Raw genomic sequence first — 17,221 nt, 5'->3', positions numbered from 1 at the left:
TGGCGGGGTTCTATGGCTCCTGATGCCTAGAAATCTCACCATTGCCCCAACCTACTTTTCTAACTAATTTGATTTCCTAAAAACATCGACTATTCAGCTATTTAGGCCTCTTCTACCCTGGAAGTAAAACTTCTCTTCGTTTCGACTTCTAGAGTTTAATTCTGCTTTCAGCCTTGTAGCCTCCAAAGTAGACAGCAAGGATAATTTCTGCCTTAACCTAGACTTGCCTTAACACCCCTCAGTCGCCAGATTTCTCTTTATTCGTTCATTCCCACTCTCATTTATAAATTCCTACAAGTATCCACGCCCTCAGCATCCTAGGAACTAACTGCACTAGGTGCCAGGTCCTTCAGGGACTCCTAAACAGATCTCATCCCTGCCCTCGTTTCTGACCCATTAGTGGGGGGCTGGGGGCAACATGCAAATAAATACCTAATTACCAATTATCTACTTATACTAGAAAGGCCTGTGAGGAGGCCGCTGGGCTGAGAGCTGAATGACGAAGAAGCAGGCCTGACGGTAGTTTAAAACAGCAAATGTTTGTATAATCTTCCAACAGCCCTAAGGAGCAGGTAGTATTCTCATCCCGACTCTACAAGAGGGGATACTGAGGCACAGGGAGAATAAGGAGTGTATGTAAACAGCAGAGCCAGGATTCAAAAGCAAGCACACTGGCTGCACAGCCTACCTACCCTCCTAACCACAGGATTCGGTGATGAGAGCAGGGTGGAACGGTGCAGGTGCGGGTGCGGGTGCAAAGGCAGACAGGGGTCCAGGCAGGCAGAGTAGCACGTGTAAGAGCCCCGGGGCAGAGAAAAGTCAGACTGAAGCAGAAAGGAAGTTGAAACTGGGGAGCGGTGAGGTGAAACTGGGGAGTGGCGGTTGGACTGGAAATATATTTGGGGAATGGATGGGACAAGATGTGCTGACAGGTGTATTATGGGGCGTAAGGGCGAAGGAGGCATCAAGGAGAACTCACAGTTTTCTGGTGCCCTATTTTCAAGGCTTGAGGACAGAGGGTAAAGTATTATAACACAAGACAACCTAAAGTCCTGTGGAGCGCTGAGGCACAGCAAGCTCTCAAATGAGCGGACTCTGTCGATCAAGCAGGTTAAAGCTTCCAGTACCCCCCCCACCCCACCCCCACTTCTCTACAGGAGGTCTTCATTCAAGGGTCCCATCCTGTCCCCCGGGAGCTATTTTCCAGAACACTATTAGCCCGGGTTAACAGCAGTAAAAGCTGCAGCTCCAGTAATAAGAATAGCTTTACCAGGAGGAGGGTTTTTCTCACAAAAATGTAATGCATTTAGAACCAGGGTTCTCAAGTTTTTCTAAACAGCACAATGACACTAATTTACAAATGAGAAGTGATGCAGCTTGCCCGAGGCCACACAAATGCAAAGAGGCTGAACCAGAATCCAAATCCGGGTCTGCCTAACTTGGAAGCCCACACTTCCTCCCTTAAATCAGCATTTCCCACAGTGTGGGACAGGTCTCTCTGATGGAATACACCAGTGGTTTTAGATGAACTTTTTAAAGTTTTAATACTTACGGTCTTGTTTCAGTATGAATAATCATATATATGTGTATGTAACATCAAATAAATAAAAATTTTAAATGAGATATATCCATGACTTGATATGAATTTATATATATATATATATGTATCTCACATCAAATCTATGACTTCTTGTGTATTACTGCCTAAGAAACAGAAAAAGTTTCCTAAAAGTTAAAGAAAACATTAGAATAAAAGTACAGGTGATAGAGGGATAGGAGAGAAATCCTGAGGCGACACATAAATAACTGACGCTTGTGAAACACTGCTCGCCACAGCACCGCCCAAGAACAGCCAAGCGCCTGTTCCATGTTGTATTCAAATCTAGCTACAGCCACACATAACTCTGACTCTGCTCCAGAGGGATAAAATGTTGGTTGCCTCTGGGGCAAGGGAATAACATCAGAACAACACAATTTAGCATAAATCATCCTTAGCACAGTACTGGTCTTGACATAAGATACTGTTTTGGTCATCCAACTCCTCTGCTGATTCACCACACACCTTAAGTCAGGTAAGCTTTCCTGGGCCTCAGTTTCACTTTGTCCAAAGGAAGTTACAAAAAGCAGGCTCTAAGGTCACTTCTAGTTTTAGAGTTCCATAAAATGTCATAAAGACCCTAAAATCCAAAAGTATTTTTTTCCAGAATCATAGAGGCCCCCAACCCTTGAATGAGTGTCGACCTGAGGAATAAATGTTAAATAACCCCACAAGGCATCCCAGGACCCCATCCCTTAATGAGATGCTATCAATTATGCTGCCCTCTGGAAAGATGTGACAAAAGACATTAATTACAAGATGATAAAGATCAGCCAATGTCCCTGTCCCCACCAAAACTTTAAGAATTTTCTGCCACAAATGTTTAAGTTATTAACATTCTTTATACTTGGTTGTTAGTGTTTGTTATTTCGTCTGTAACAATTAACTTTATTCTGGGTGGCAGTAGCAGGGAGAGAAATGGGCAGGGAAGAAATCTGCAAAATCTCATCAAACGCCTATCCTCATATTAAGCCTCTGCTGGGAACCACCTGTAAAACCTTCCAAGCTTCGATGTGAATTACTCCACGGATGTTCGAACATGTTCAATATGCTAAACCTCTAAAAGGAGTCGTCACTCCTTATCTTTCAGAAACATTATTAACAAAACAGTTTAACCAGAACAAGCATTCTTCCTTTATTACTGAAATAGATACATTCATCAAAAGGGAACTCTTAAGGACCCTCCTGGCCTTCTTTACCAAGCGCCTTCTGTGATGTCAGTAGGCCTGTAAACTTTTAATAGAAGGTTTTTAGGTTCCCAGAAAGAGAAGTTTTGAACTGTGCTCACTTCATGTTTAGCTGAAGACAACAGAGGATGGGTGGGCTGCAGCTGGCAAACTCAGAAAGCACAGCTGGGTAGCAGGTGATCTTAAAAAAAAAAAAAAGCAAATCCCTGGGCAAATTGCGTAGCCAGGGGTGATCATTATAACTGGAGAGTTGTTACATAATTACTTGTTAACTACTAACAAACATATACAAGGCTTCAAAATGCCATGGTTACTCTCGCCATCGAAGCTAGTGTATCTAGTGCAAGAGTCAAGGTTCCTGCAATTAATTTCATTCAAAGCAACAAGCAATCCCAGGACCTATTCCCTTCCAAGGTAACCTGATTGCCTTTACATATACAAAACAGCCTCCAGCAATTAAGCCAATCGCCTCTAGGGATGAAAATCAGTGTTTCCCTTTTATATTGATTTTTAAAGGGGAGAGGGGAGACAGAAGTACGCTGCAAGAGCTAAATATTCATCACCTCGACAAAAACGACTTCCACTCCAAACTGGAAAATTTGAACAGAAAAGGTCTTCCGCCACCCCACCCACACCCGTCCCTGCTCAGCCGGCGCAAAACCCAAGACCTGTGTCGGATGCACTGCATTCCAACATTTTTCAAAAAGTTTACGAGGCTTTACCGAAGCGGCGGGGAGAAAAATAAAGCACGCAAAAGCCGGGGAGAGGGAGCAGGAGGGTTTCCGCAGGGAAGAACCGGGTGAAGCGCCCGGCTGCGCCGTGCAAGGCCCGGTAACGGGGAAGCGACCCGGCACCCGGAGAGCGAGCGCCCCCGTGGCGCGCGGTGACTGACAGCCACTCGGTCTCCACCGCCGGGGGTCCCCCAGCCCCCCAGCCCGGCCCCCGCCGCCAGTCCCCCTGCCCACCCTTCCCCCGCAGCGCCAGCGATGCCCGCTGGGCCAACTTGGCCCCGGGTCAGCGCTGCGGAGCGCGGCCCCGGTTGCCGGGGAGGCCGCCGGCGCCCTTACCTCCTTCTGCTTGGGGTCCTGCGGGTAGACGTCCGGCGGCCCGAGCCGGGGGCGTTTCAGCGGTCTCTGCTCATAGCTGAGAAGCCCGAAGGCGGCCATGATCTCTCATGTTAACCGGCGAAATGAATGAGAGTTGGAGCTGGAGCAGCCGCCTCTGAGCACCAGGGAGCAGCACTTTGCAGACAGACTCCCTCTCCCCCTCCTCGCTCGCTGTGGCGCTGCAGGCAGGAATAAAGCAGGTTGGATGCTGCCGCTGCCCGGCACGCAGACACGCACTGATGGGGGCAGCCTTCGGCGGGCACCCTGCTGCGCTGGAGCCCCGGGACGCACCGCCAACGGAGGGGCTGGAGGTCCGCCTGGGTCCTCCGAAGCGCCTGCCTCCTGGTCCCCACCACCCTGTCCCCAGGGGGAGGAGCAGCTGATGGGAACGTGTGACTTTTTTCACCAATGGACCTAAACCCACCCCAGCCGGGCGCAGGGTGGGGGTGGGGGAGGGGCACGGGGGGGGAAAAAAAAACTTTTCTTGGCGCCCCAGGCAGGTGGCTCGAGTGCTCGCCCTAGGCGAGGGTGGCCCGCCTACCCGAGGAAGAGACTGCGGAGCGGCCCGCCCCCGCCCCCTCTTCTACAGCAGGGACCCTTCCCCCGCCGCCACGCGCCCCGCAGACCCCGCCACCTGGGCGCGGACCCGGTTGGGAAGGAGGGGAACAGGCCTGGAGGGGATGGGGGCGACAGGGATGCGGACGGTGGGGAAGCGGCCGGTGCCTCCTAGACGCCCGCCGGGCTCCGGTGGCGCATCCGCGGCTCCGGTCCCCTCGGCGGCTCCGGGCAGGCGCCGAGGCGCGCTGCTAGCGGTCGCAGCGGGTGGAGGGGGCCGTGCTCACGGTGGCTCGGGGCCGACTTAACCCTTTGCTGCCCCTCCAGGGGCTGGGGAAGTGGGGGTGGTGAGGAGGGCTGGCAGCGAGTACCGACGGGGGCAGCTAGCCCGCGGGCATCTCGGGCTCCTCCAACCCCCCGCCCCCCCCGGCCGCGCTCCTTCCCCCCTCCCCCCGCCCCCAACAGTTTACCTGTTGGTCCCCGGCTAGTGGTCAGGGGCCGCCAGCCGCGGCGGCACTTTGGCGGCCGCAGCCTCCACGATTCGGGTTGGGATGGGGCGGAGGGGGGGGCCGGGGGGGGGGCGACTGGATTTGATCTGATTTGTAAGGTATCAGTCTCGGCCGGGCGAGCTCCGGGGACGCCGCGAAGTTTGCCACTGTCTGGGGGCGGCGGGCGACGCCGGCTCGCCGCCGCCGGCGTTCTCGCCCCCACGGCCGGGGAGCGCGAGCTTCCGAGTTGGCGGACGGCGGCGCGGCGGCCGCACTGAGCATGCCCAGCTCGGCGGCCGGACCGCGGAGGAGTTGGCTGCGAGCGCGCTCCGATCCGCCTCTCCGGGTTTTCGCAGCTGCAGAGCGCACAGCCCGCGGGCCCGGGAGCCAGGGCTGGCCCTGGGGTGTATCTGGGCGAGGGAGGGGGCGCCCCCAGGACCCCTCTCCCGGCCGCGGGCTGCGCTGTCCGCCTCGACCTCTGTTAAGGTCGCTGTCCCCGTGGCCTGAGCCGGAAACCTCACCTGCGCCGGGCGTGGGGGGGCGGGGGAGAATCCTCCAGGGGAGACCTCGGTGCTCCAATCCGCCCGCGCTCCCCGCTCGCTTTGGGGCGTGGGCACCCAGATGCTGGGCCACCTGCCGCGAGCCCTGTGAGACCGGAGCCGCGGAGGCGGGCCCGGTCTGTCCCGAGGGACCCCGCGGGAGGATGCGCCCGCGCTTGGCCAAGAATGATGGCTGCCATCTATGGAGCCCTCGCTTCATGCCAGGATCTTGACAGTAAAGGTCTCTGGTCCTTTAAAAAAACAAAACAAAACAAAACTTACAAGGTTTTACTGTACCCTTTTTATAGATAGAGAAATCGAGTCAGCTTAGGAAGGCCCGGTGACTTGCTCAAAGTCGCGAAGCAAACTCTGCCTGATCCCAAGTTTCTGATTTATTCTCCACGACTTGGAATTGGAAGGAGTGGGTTCCTGAACTGCCCTTGCCTGATAGGGTCAGGTTCCCCATACCCTGAGGAATTTTCTGACTCCTATTCCATCCTCCATAAGATGGTGCTAGCAGAATCTAACCCAAAGCCTTTGTATAGCGCCAGGCACATAGTAGGTGCTCAGGAGATGCTGGCTAAATCTGATTATCTATCTACTTACCTCTGCTGACTTTAAGCAAGGGGGGCAGGGGGGTAGATAAGCCATCGCAATGTGATAGGAGGCTAGTTCTTAACTCTTGACTCTGACCTATTAGCACTTCCCAAAGCAGCTGAGGCCAAGTCAGGCCCGTAGTTTTTGGATTCTTTACTCAATCTGAGCAAGTACTTTTAGAGAACAGTTACTTCCACCAAGAGGCATTTCCTGACCACCTTCTGCACCCTCCCCCAAGGACTTCTCTTCCACTAATAACTTGGGTGTAACTTCAAGGCTGAACTTGCCCTTGGGATATAGGTATCTGTCAAATCTAACTTCCTTGCTTGAGAAACAGGACAGTTGTCTAACTTCGTTAGGAAAATTGTCAAACATACCAAAAGGCAGAAGAAGTGGCATAATGAACCCGCAAGTACTCATCTCCCATCTATGACGATTAGAAAAGTTTTGCCATTCTTGTTTAATCTCCCCCACCCCTAACACAATGACACACACTGGAGAGGACAGTGTTGTTCACTGTTGCAACTTAGGTACACAGCATGGAACCTGGCATATGGTGGGCGCTCAAAAAATGTTTGTTGGCTGGTGGGACGGATGATAGGGTGTGTGAGTGGGTGAGTAGGTGTGTGGCTGGGTAGATCACTGGTGGTCCTATACTTCGGGGATCCTTGTGCTGACACGCTAGTCTGGTTGGGAGATGTAACCTAAATTCTTCCCTTGGAGTATCTAGATGACAGCCTCCAACTGGCTTCCACAAAGGAAAAACTTTTGAAGCACTCAATATTGTATCTAACCGTAAAGATTTTAAAATCAAAACAAATTCATAATGTGTCCCTAGTGCTTGGGTAAAAGGGAAAGGAAGAGTTCTCTCCCTGTTGGTCTCCCTTCTTAGTTCCTTCCCTTGTTTTGAGACGGTCTGGCATGGATGCTTTGGCCCTCTCAACATTTAAAAAAAAAAAAAGAGTGACAGCTTTAGTTCGCTGAGACACTTCCTCCAAAATCATCTTTTCGCTACATGGACTCCCCAAGGATGTTTGGTCCCCTCAGCCTGACATTTGCACTCTTCACAATCTACTGCCATCTACCAATCCAACTTTTTCTCCTTAATCCCTCGCCCCAGTTAGCTCTCACTCCTATTGCCAATATGAAATTCCCAGACCCTTCATTTTCTGATAGCCACCTAAGGACAGTCCTTAGAGTCTGGACTCCTGTATGAAGCCCACCCCAAACTCTTGAGGCACAAAATCATCCTTTGGTTCTTTCAGTACCCTAAGCACTTATTTTTTTTTTTTTTCAGCAGGTTTATTGAAAAATAATTGACATCCATCACTGTGCAAGTTTAAGGCATACAGCATGATGCTCCAACTTACATATATTGTGAAATGATTACTGCAATAAGTTCAGCTAACATCCATCTTTTCATATAGATACAATAAAAAGGAAAGAAAAGAGGAAAAAAAATTCTTTTTGTGATGAGAACTCTCAGGATTTACTCTCTTAACAACTTTCCTATGTATCATAGAGCAGCGTTAACTATAGCATCACGTGGTACATTACATCCCTAGTACTTATTTATCTTATAACTAGAGGTTTGCATATTTTGGCCACCTTCCTCCATTCCCCCATCCCCCTATCCTCTGTTTCTGGTAATCACAAGTCCGATCTCTTTTTCTATGAGTTTGGTTTTGTTTTGATTTTGTTTCTAGATTCCACATATAAGTGAGATCATACAGTATTTGTCTTTTTCTGTCTGATTTCTCTCACTTAGCATAGTGCCTTCAAGGTCCATCCATATTGTCACAAATGGTAGGATTTCCTCATTTTTTAAAGGCTGAATAATATTCCACAACAGCTTTATCCATTCGTCCATTAATGAACACTTAGGCTGTTTCCATGTCTTGGATACTGTAAATAGTGCTGCTATGAACATGGGGGTACAGATATCTTTTCAAGTCAGTGTTTTCATTTCCTTTGGATATATTCCCAGAAGTGGTCATTCTCTTCTTTTAATACCTCATCATTTATTGGCATGCTTTCACACTTGCCATACAGACAGTCTTCTTCCCATCCCCACCATACCCTCTCACTCTCCTTCCATTCCAGAGCTAGTCTTTAAGCTCACTAAGGCCAATTAACATGGCTTAACATAAAGCCACAGGGTCTCTGCCGTGCTTGCATTTCCTTCACAGTGCCGGTTAACACAGCAGATAGGCACAGATTCTTGTCGAATAATGTGTCTCATTTGCTACTGTTCCTATAAGGGACATCTTATCTTTACCTGTCTAATGACTCTCCCCTCCCCGGGCCTGGGAAAAGTTTGCATAGAACATGAGTTGATCAGAGAACACCAGAGGCTCCCCGGAGAGGCCCCAGACTAGCAAGAAGAGATGAGTTCAGGTACCTGAGGAAGTTTAGGACAGCTGGTGAGGGAAAGGGACTGAAATGTGGCCAGAGAAGGAGGAATTACAGACCATTTACAGCATACAGGACTTTATCCCCCAAGTATGAAGCTAAATCTCTAGGGCTGCTTTTGTGGGTTATAAAAAGGGGTGTGACCCTTTTTCTTGCATCACATCCAAGGACTCCTCAAAGATCCCTCAGCAACAGGAACGTGCCTAGCTGCTTCTGTTCCTTCTGCAAGCCTTGGTTTTCAAAATTCTATAAGAAGTCCCTCATAGTTGGGACCTCTTTTGTGCTCTTGGACAAAGTCCCTTTAAGACAGCTCACGGCTGGCTTTCTCTCCCTACATTTGGTCTGAGGAAATACACAGATATCCTTTGCCTGTACATACTCTAGGGCAGGCATCTTCTCACCAGCCTTATCTCCTGGCCCCCATGGACACATTCTGCAAGCTACAGTTCTTTGCCTTGAAAGATCTCAAGTCTGGGTCAGAGACCACTTCCTCAGGTTCTCGCAAACTGCAGCAGACAGATGTTAAATGCCCAGGCCAGAGGTCCCCTCAAAGCTCTTTTCATGAGGCTTGAGGTGAGGAATAACATTTCTTGGGTGAAAGACAGAGACACCATCATATTTGCCGAGCGGATTTCAGAAAATGAGAGTAGAGAATGGCTAGGAGCAGAAGCAGGGTGTTGACCCTTCAGAAGCAATGGTCCTATTATCCCTATTTTACAGATTAGCACTCGAGGCTCCGGAGGTGAAGTAACTGGCGCAAGGCCATCGAGTTAGCAAGTGGCAAAGCCAGGATGAAACCTAGATCCCTCTGACTCTCCAACCTACGCTCATTATTGTCAGTGTGCTACATGTATTAATTATCATTTACATAACACCTATAAAAGTGAACCTCGGAAGACAGGTCTGGTATAGGAGAAGCAAAACTCCCGACAGCTCACTCTGGCATATCGCATGCTTCCACTCAAGTGGAAAGAAGCAATTCTCAGTGTAGTGCCTGTAGGTGAAGTAATTAAAGTTGCTGGTTCTCCCCATGGGACTCATGCTTGTCCAGGTGTATGTATTACTGTGTTTTGTTAACAGATTGTCTAGAGGCAGTCTTGCCTATTTTCAGTTTTTCTTATATCCCCATTACATTTAAGTATATTTGTCCTGTGACTGCTTCTGAATCAAAAAAGAAAAAAATCCCCCCTTTCTTTCAGCCTCTTAAAAAAAAAAAAAAAAGGAAAAGTGAGAATGACTTGAGAAGGAATAAGAATATAGAAAAGAAAAATGGAGGATTCATTTGGGGACATTCCAACCAAATGGAGTTTTTAATATAGTCTTTAGGCTCCTTAGAGAAATATAAATAACGCAGACATTAAGACTTCCTAAAGCAGCACTGGCAATAGAATTGTATTGCTAGCTAAATATGTACTTTTACATTTTCTAGTAGCCACATTAAAAAAGTAAAAAGAAATAGATGAAATTAATTTTAGTAATACTTTTGTTTAACCCAATATAACCAAAATATTGCATTTCAACATGTGGCCAATCTTTTTAAATGTATTAATGAGATATTTTACACTCTTTTTTTTTTTTTTTCCTACTAAGTCTTAGAAATCTGGTGTGCAATTCATACTTACAGCACATCTCATTTCAGATCAGCCATGTTTCATGTGTTCGGCTGCCACATATGGCTAGCGACTACCATATTGGTCAGCCCAGCTCTAGAGGGATGTTTCAGTCCTAGTGAACCTGTAACATGTGGGATCTTAGTAAAATCACTGAGGAAGCAGGGGAGTTTCCAAATTAAAAGAACAAAAAGTCATGGAAAGAATAAAACAGGAGAAAGGTGAAGAAGTAAAGAAGAAAAGTAAAGGCAACTTGGGAAGACAGTAGATACCCAAAAAGCACTTAGTAGCTCAACAGACAGAAGTGTCAGGGAGGCAAGGACATGGAAAGAAAACTCTGGGGACTGAAAATCAAAGGATGAGATAAGAGAGTTTTGAATTACAAAGCTGAGCCAATGACAAGTCTAAAGATTTAACCTCATTCACCAGCAAAATGGTGTCTGCCACATTTACAAAAAGAAGGACGGCTGGTTGATTTCTGGAGAGGAACCGTGGTGCACAAATGCAGGGCACTGTCTGGGTCACATACTCAGCTTTTCAGCACCAGAATCTTATTTTGTTCACTCACCCAGAGCTGTTCAAAGCTCCACAAGGCAGACAAATGCTAAACAGACTCAAGAAAGAGTGCAGTAGAAAGTCAGAATGCTGGTTTATTGACACACAGGAATAGCCCTTTCCAGGGACTGAAATAGGTGTAGCGCCTTACTCGGCTCACCCGCTGGCTAGTTTTCAAGTTTGTTGTAAAACCAAATTCGTAAGCAGGGTTTTTTTTGGTAAGTATAAAATTAAAGCAAGGAGAATTGGGTAATCTCTGAAGAATGTTCACAGAGTGCCCTACAGTAGAATTCACCTCCCTTGTGACACGAATGGGAAACATGCCACACCTCGGCCCAGTGGTGCCTTTGGTGGATTGTTACTGACCAATGCCTGTATTATTTACTATATAGCAGAGGTTCCTGGTGGTCCACAGACACAGTTTTGTGGTTTTTTTCAGGTTTGTTTGTTTTGTGTTGGGCTTGCACAGTGACTTCTGGACTCTAGAAAAACCTGCCTGAACTGGGTCCACATTCTCAAGTGACACCAATCTGTTGGCGCTGAGGCAGACCTGCCCATTTGAGCGTGGCCTGTTGTCATAGCCCAAAGAGACCAGCTCCCCTCTGAAGGTGGCTTACCTGCCTGGCTCCTGTAGCTCATGAGACTGAGATCCCTATTATATGGGGACGTCTGCTAACCAGGCCTAAATTCAGACTTCCCTGTTGAGAGAGAGACACAGAGAGACACATACAGAAAGAGAGATTCATTTTCAGTTACGTGATTCTTCGGTTACTGCTTTCTTATTGTTAATTAGTCCAAGTTCCAGTCTTCATCGTCTCTTAGTTTCAGATTACTACTCATCTGTTAGGATGGTTTACATCTGATGAAAGTGAATCTTACAAACCTATATTTATTAATGATGAAATATTTCAGTTCTCAGAGAATTATTTCTTTTCCCAGTTCTAGGGACATCCTCTTGTACTTCCTTATATACCTGCTGCAGTCACACAGAGCAAGACAACATGGAAAATATATTCAGTGGCAGAATCTGTAATATTACACCAGATATCTTGACAGATTGCAATGATGAACTAAATTAACAGGATCAAATTTCATACAAGTATAAACTCTTCCTCCATCTATTGGATGTATTAAAGACAGTTTGGTACCTACTATTCCAAAGTTTAAATTCTAAGCAATAAAAAATAAATGCTGCCAACTCTTTGGTCTCATTTGGGGAATAGTAGTACACACATCAATTACATGAATCCTTTATATAATAGCATTTTTTAATTAATATTGCTAAACAATTGCCCAACATTCTCACCACTGTGCCTTTTTCCAAAGCTGTTAACAACTAGTAAAATTTAGCAATTTGATTTACATCTTCCTTCATTTCTTCTGCTCACCCTCTGACAGAGTTGCTGTCAATCAGCCAAAAATGTCAGCAAGAAGATGGAAGAAAAGAAGGAGAATTCCTGCTTAGACTTCAAACCAGAAAACAAGAGCTTGACTAATCTAGAAGTAACCACAAATGATTAGATAAAGTCAATGGCTCAGGCTCCTTCTGCCTCCCCAGTGTACTTAAACTTGGTCCTCAGCAATTCTCCTTCTCTCCTTTCATCCTTACTTGCTGGTCTCTACTCTCGTCTTCCAGTGGTCTGGACCAGTTCATCCCTAAATCTGTACGGAGAACTTCCTGGATCTGGATCTGGAGCCTAGAGCATTCGTGAATCCTGAATAAGCAGGTGGAATTAAATCACATACTGGCTCAATGTTCCCCACTAGGCCAAGCCAGTAGATCTTTGGCTGCATCCATTTGGGAAGAGTTATGATCAAGAAACTCCATTTGCTTAGCACATGTTTATTGAGTATCTATTATGCACCATGTACGCTAAATGTTGGGGATACAACGATGATATGACTGAGTAGATTGCACTTCCAGAATATAGAAGAGACAGATAAGGAAACAACCACACAAACTAGTATAAAATTGCAACCGTAACAAGATCTTCAAGGAGAAGGACATGAGTTCTGAGGTTCTGGAAGGGGGATTTCCCATGGAAGAAATGCTTGGGTTGAGATCTAAAAATTGAATAGGAGTTAACTGGGCATAAAGGAGGGAAGAATGTTTTAAGTAGGAACAGCTTATGCAAAGACCCTGTGGCTAGTAGGACTGAAAGAAAGCCAGTATGCCTGGACAGGGGAAAGAGAGGAGAGTCTGGTGTGAAGTGAAGCTGGGAGGTGGACAGGACCACAGAGAACAGTGTAAGTTATTGAGGAGTTCTGTCTTTCTCCAATAGGAAATGGGAAGCTATTTAATGGCTTTAAGCAGAATTGTGTCACGATCGGATTTATACGGTGAAGAGATCACTTTGTCTGCAACATAGAACCTATATTGGAAGGGAAGTGGTCGGAGTAGAAGGGGGTGGACCAGTTAGTAGATAATTGCAAGCTCAAGCAGGAAATGATGGTTACTTCTATCAGGCTGACAGTGGTAGTGGTGGAGATAAGGGAGCAGATTTGAGTGATATTTGAGAAATAAACTGAAAGAATTTAGTTATGATCACATATGGGGTGTGAGATTGAAGAGATAGTCCAGAATGATTCCTAGGTTTCTGGGTTGCTGAACAGGATTGATGGAGATGTCAGTCACTGAGAAAGAGAAACTGGGAGGAGAGCCCTGTTTCTGGTGCTGGGAATAGGGTGGTAGGTACAGCAAGAGTTTAATTTTGGACACGATGATGCATATGAGGTCACATGGTAGGCAGCCTCTGAAATGACTCCCAATAATACCTGACTCTTGGTATTCACATCCTTATATAATCCCTTTCTCGTGTGTGGCTAGACCTGGTGGTTTGCTTCTAAAGAATAGAATAAGGCAGAAGTGATGGGATATCACTTCTGAGATTAAGTTACAAAGAGACCGTGACTGCTATCTTCCCCTCCCTCTCCCTCTCCCTCTCCTCTCTCTCTCTCTGAATCCTCACTCTGGGGAAAGCCAGCTGTCATACTATAAGCAGCCTTACGAAGAGGCCCCAGGGTAAGGAACTGATGTCTGTGAGCAACAGCCAGTGTGGATCTGAGACCCACCAACAGCCACAGGAGTGGGCTTAGATGTGGGTCCTCCCCTATTTGAGCCATGAGCTGACTGCATCCCCGGCCAACACCTTGATTTCAGCCACCTGAGAGACTCTGAACCAGAGGATCTCACTACCTACACCTGGATTCCTGACCCACAAAAACTATGAGATAATAAACATGCGTGGTTTTAAGTGGTTTGTGGTTTGGGGATAATTTGTTACACAGCAATAGATATTTAATACAAATGACTTAAACAGATAAGTATTTTATGTAAAAAAATATGTTAAGTTGTGGGATTTCCCTGGCGGTCCAGTGGTTAAGAATCTGCGCTTCCACTGCAGGGGGCACAGGTTCGATCCTGGTTGGGGAACTAGGATCCCGCATGCCGCACGGTGTGGCCAAAAAAAAAAGGAAAAAAAGGTTAAGTTGAAAATTAGATGTCATAGGTCAGGAGCACAGAAAAGTCTGGACTAAAGATATAAACTTGATATTCATGTACACTGAGAGAGAAAGTATGAAATGAAGGAGGAGAGAGTATTGAAACAAGTCTTGAGGATCTCCATAATGCACTGGCAGGTAGAGATAGATGAGCTTGCAGAGAAAATAGAGAAGGGACAGCTGCAGAGGTGGGAAGAAAGCCAGGAGAAAGTTGAATCATGTAAGTCAGTAGCAGAATTGTTCCCCCAAAGTAGGGAATGGTCAAGTAAGAGAAATACTGAAACACTGTTCTTAGTATGAAAGTAGTTCACAATTCCAGCAAAAGCTTATGGTAGGACTGGAAGACAGAATGGTATGGATTGAGGTTGGGAGATACAGAAATGGAGACAGAAAATTCTCTACAGACTTTGACCTCTGAAGGTGAGAAGGGAGATCAATTAGTAGCTGGAAGTAGATTATGATTGTTATTTTGTTTTTAAACGAGAAGACGTGTAAAGAAAATAGGAAAGATTCAGGCCAGAGAAAAAGGAAAATACAGGAAAGAAAAAAGAAATAGTAGATAGTGTAAGCTTCCTAGAAGGCAGAAGGGGATTCTCCTCAGATGGGAGGTGAAATAGCTCTGCTATTAGAACAGGCGAGAAGGACCCACAGGACAGCTACAGAAATACTCAGGATTAAGAAAGTTTCTATGCGAGAGCTCCTACTTTCTCTCTAATATAGTACGAGGAGGTCATCTGCTCAGGGAAGAAAAGAAGGAAGGTTGGAGGCTTCAGGAAAGGAGAAAGGTTTGAGAGAGTCACTGTGGAAAACAGGAAAGAGATAGACCTGTAGTAAGTTTTATGTGTAGTGTGAGGACTTGTTAGAAGTTAATGACCTTGAACTTAGAGTAGAATCAATCTGCCTCACCCGGTGACGCTCAGCTGCTTGGATGCAGGCACAGAGAAACAGACAGATGGGTTCAGAAGTGCAGACAAATGCAGGCAACAGAGGGACAAGGAAGTCTGGGGAGTAGAGATGTAGGGCAGAGACGGGAGTCTAGAAATATTGTTCATGAACTCCCATCATAAGGGATGTAAAGAAAGAGGAATGTTGATGAATTGAGAGATAGCAGAGGACAGACAGTGCCAGTGATGCTAAAGAAGGGCTGGTGCGAGAGCAGTAGAATAAACACTGGGAAGCAGGGGAGGTTATAGTCAAGTAGAAGAGTGCTCAGATTGATAATTTTGGAGGAGTAGCATTATAGAGAATGATAATATCCAGGGACTTTCCAGGCGAGTGGGTGGCCAAAGTGGAGAGGAAATCACTGGAGGTGAAAGGAAGGTGAGCGCCTGAGAGACCACAGTGTTGGATAGGCCACCCACCTGGACACTGTTGTCATGCAGACTGATCAAGGCTTGGGGGTAGGGGACAAGCAACTGGCTTGTCCCATGGAGTGGTGGGCTTTTTGCCCATTGCCAATGTAGAGAATGAATGAGAGGACACGCCCCACCCCCCCTCAGTGGATGACAGCAACAACAGTGGGTGAAGCAGAAAATCTAAATGGCATGAGTGCAAAAAGCAGGGTTTTAACAAGAGAGTGGAAATACAATATTGGGGAGTAAGAGAGAAACTGTGGAAGACACCGCTTGTTCTCTGCCTGATATCTTTATCCCTTTTCTTCCTTGCTAACAAAGTCCTGGTTTTTTTCTGGGGTGCAATATGCCAGCAAATATAGATTCCCTTCCTAGATTCCCTTGTATCAAACAGTGGCCATGTGGCACACTTCTAGCCAAGGAGACCTAAACTTAATTTCACTAGGGAATCTGAGAATGCTTTTGCTTGCCTGATGCAGGCACCATCCCTTAGCTCCTTCTCTCTTCATGCCTGGAATTCAAACGTGATGGCTGGGCTGCAGCAGCTATATTGTGACCAAGAGGTTATAACTATGTGGAAAAGGCAAAGATAATCACAGAGCTGTAAGTCCAGGTTTCGACTGGCCATCAAACTAATACCAGCATCCACCTACATCCAGATTTCTTATATTATGAAGAAAGATGAACCCTACTTCATTAAGCCAGTGTTAGTAGAGTTTCTATAATTTGTAATAAATTATGGAAGAAAACAGTAACCACATGAGAGGGCTCTCAGGGATGAGGACAGCTTCAGCAAAACAGGAGGCAGAAGGTGAGGGAGTGTTATAAAACAAATTGTGCAGGTAGGGCAATTTGCTAGTTACGGAGAAAGGATTCAAGAGGCCAAGGTGGAAGAGAATGAGAAAGAGGGGAGGACTGCAAGCCTGGGACAGAAGGATGCACAAAGGTTCGTGAGAATGATGGTGGAAGTGGATCAATTGACCATGTAGGCATGGAGGTGGAAGTTGCACTTTGGACCTTGACCAATGAAGACAGAAATGAAAGGCATAATGGATTTGATCTCCTAGACTCTTTGAGGGCAAAAACCTGTGTTACCTTCCTGGAGGGATCACCAGGTGCGTGAGTGGGGCTATCATCTTTCCGCATCCTGAGTTAGGCAAGAAAAGAGAAATGTCATCCTTTTGGCCCCTCTAGAGAATCAACATGCAGATTCAAAGCTGCATAATAAAACCTGGCAATTTCTCTGGATTCCCTCCAGATCGCCTCAGGGGCAGGAACAGAAGCAGCCCTGGGGAGGGGGAGGGAGTGTGGTCCACAGGGCCTGCCAGGGCTGGGTGAGGGAGGCATTTTGCCCTCTCCTCTGGTAATTGGCCCACAAAGGTGGTTATCTCCCTCAGGAGGGTGGTGTTCCCCTTGCCGAGCCCTCAGAGTCCCAAAGCAGAGTGACAGCATGTGCCTGGTGGATCATCTATGTTGCTATAGCAGCAGGCTTGCCCCTGGAGCCATGGGTTCATGGCAAAATGATCAGGCCTCTCTTAAAGGTTTCTGATGTGGGTTTGACCAGGCTGCAGGCCAGGTGGGCAGACATGAAAGCCTGGAGTCAAGAATAATCAGGGTAGGGGTTTCCCTGGTGGCGCAGTGGTTAAGAATCCGCCTGCCAATGCAGGGGACAAGGGTTCAAGCCCTGGTCTGGGAAGTTCCCACACGCCACGGAGCAATGAA

General features: G+C 47.0%; 1 protein-coding gene across 1 annotated transcript in view; it reads right to left on the bottom strand.

Annotated features, from left to right (window-relative positions):
- Positions 1 to 5,153, bottom strand: part of MED12L (mediator complex subunit 12L) — a 318,558-nt gene extending 313,405 nt beyond the window's left edge. Inside the window, exons 1-2 of the mRNA XM_082459512.1 lie at positions 4,916 to 5,153; positions 3,852 to 4,069 (exon numbers count right to left, since the gene is read on the bottom strand). Of these exons, the coding sequence (XP_082315638.1) occupies positions 3,852 to 3,950 (99 nt within the window). The 5' untranslated portion in view covers positions 3,951 to 4,069; positions 4,916 to 5,153. The remainder of the gene's footprint in view (positions 1 to 3,851; positions 4,070 to 4,915) is intronic.
- Positions 5,154 to 17,221: the final 12,068 nt, after the last annotated feature.

Source organism: Balaenoptera physalus (assembly GCF_965194825.1).
Source record: "Balaenoptera physalus genome assembly, chromosome: 4".
In the NCBI taxonomy this organism is placed as follows: Eukaryota; Metazoa; Chordata; class Mammalia; order Artiodactyla; family Balaenopteridae; genus Balaenoptera; species Balaenoptera physalus.
This window is presented reverse-complemented; position numbering and strand designations above follow the sequence as displayed.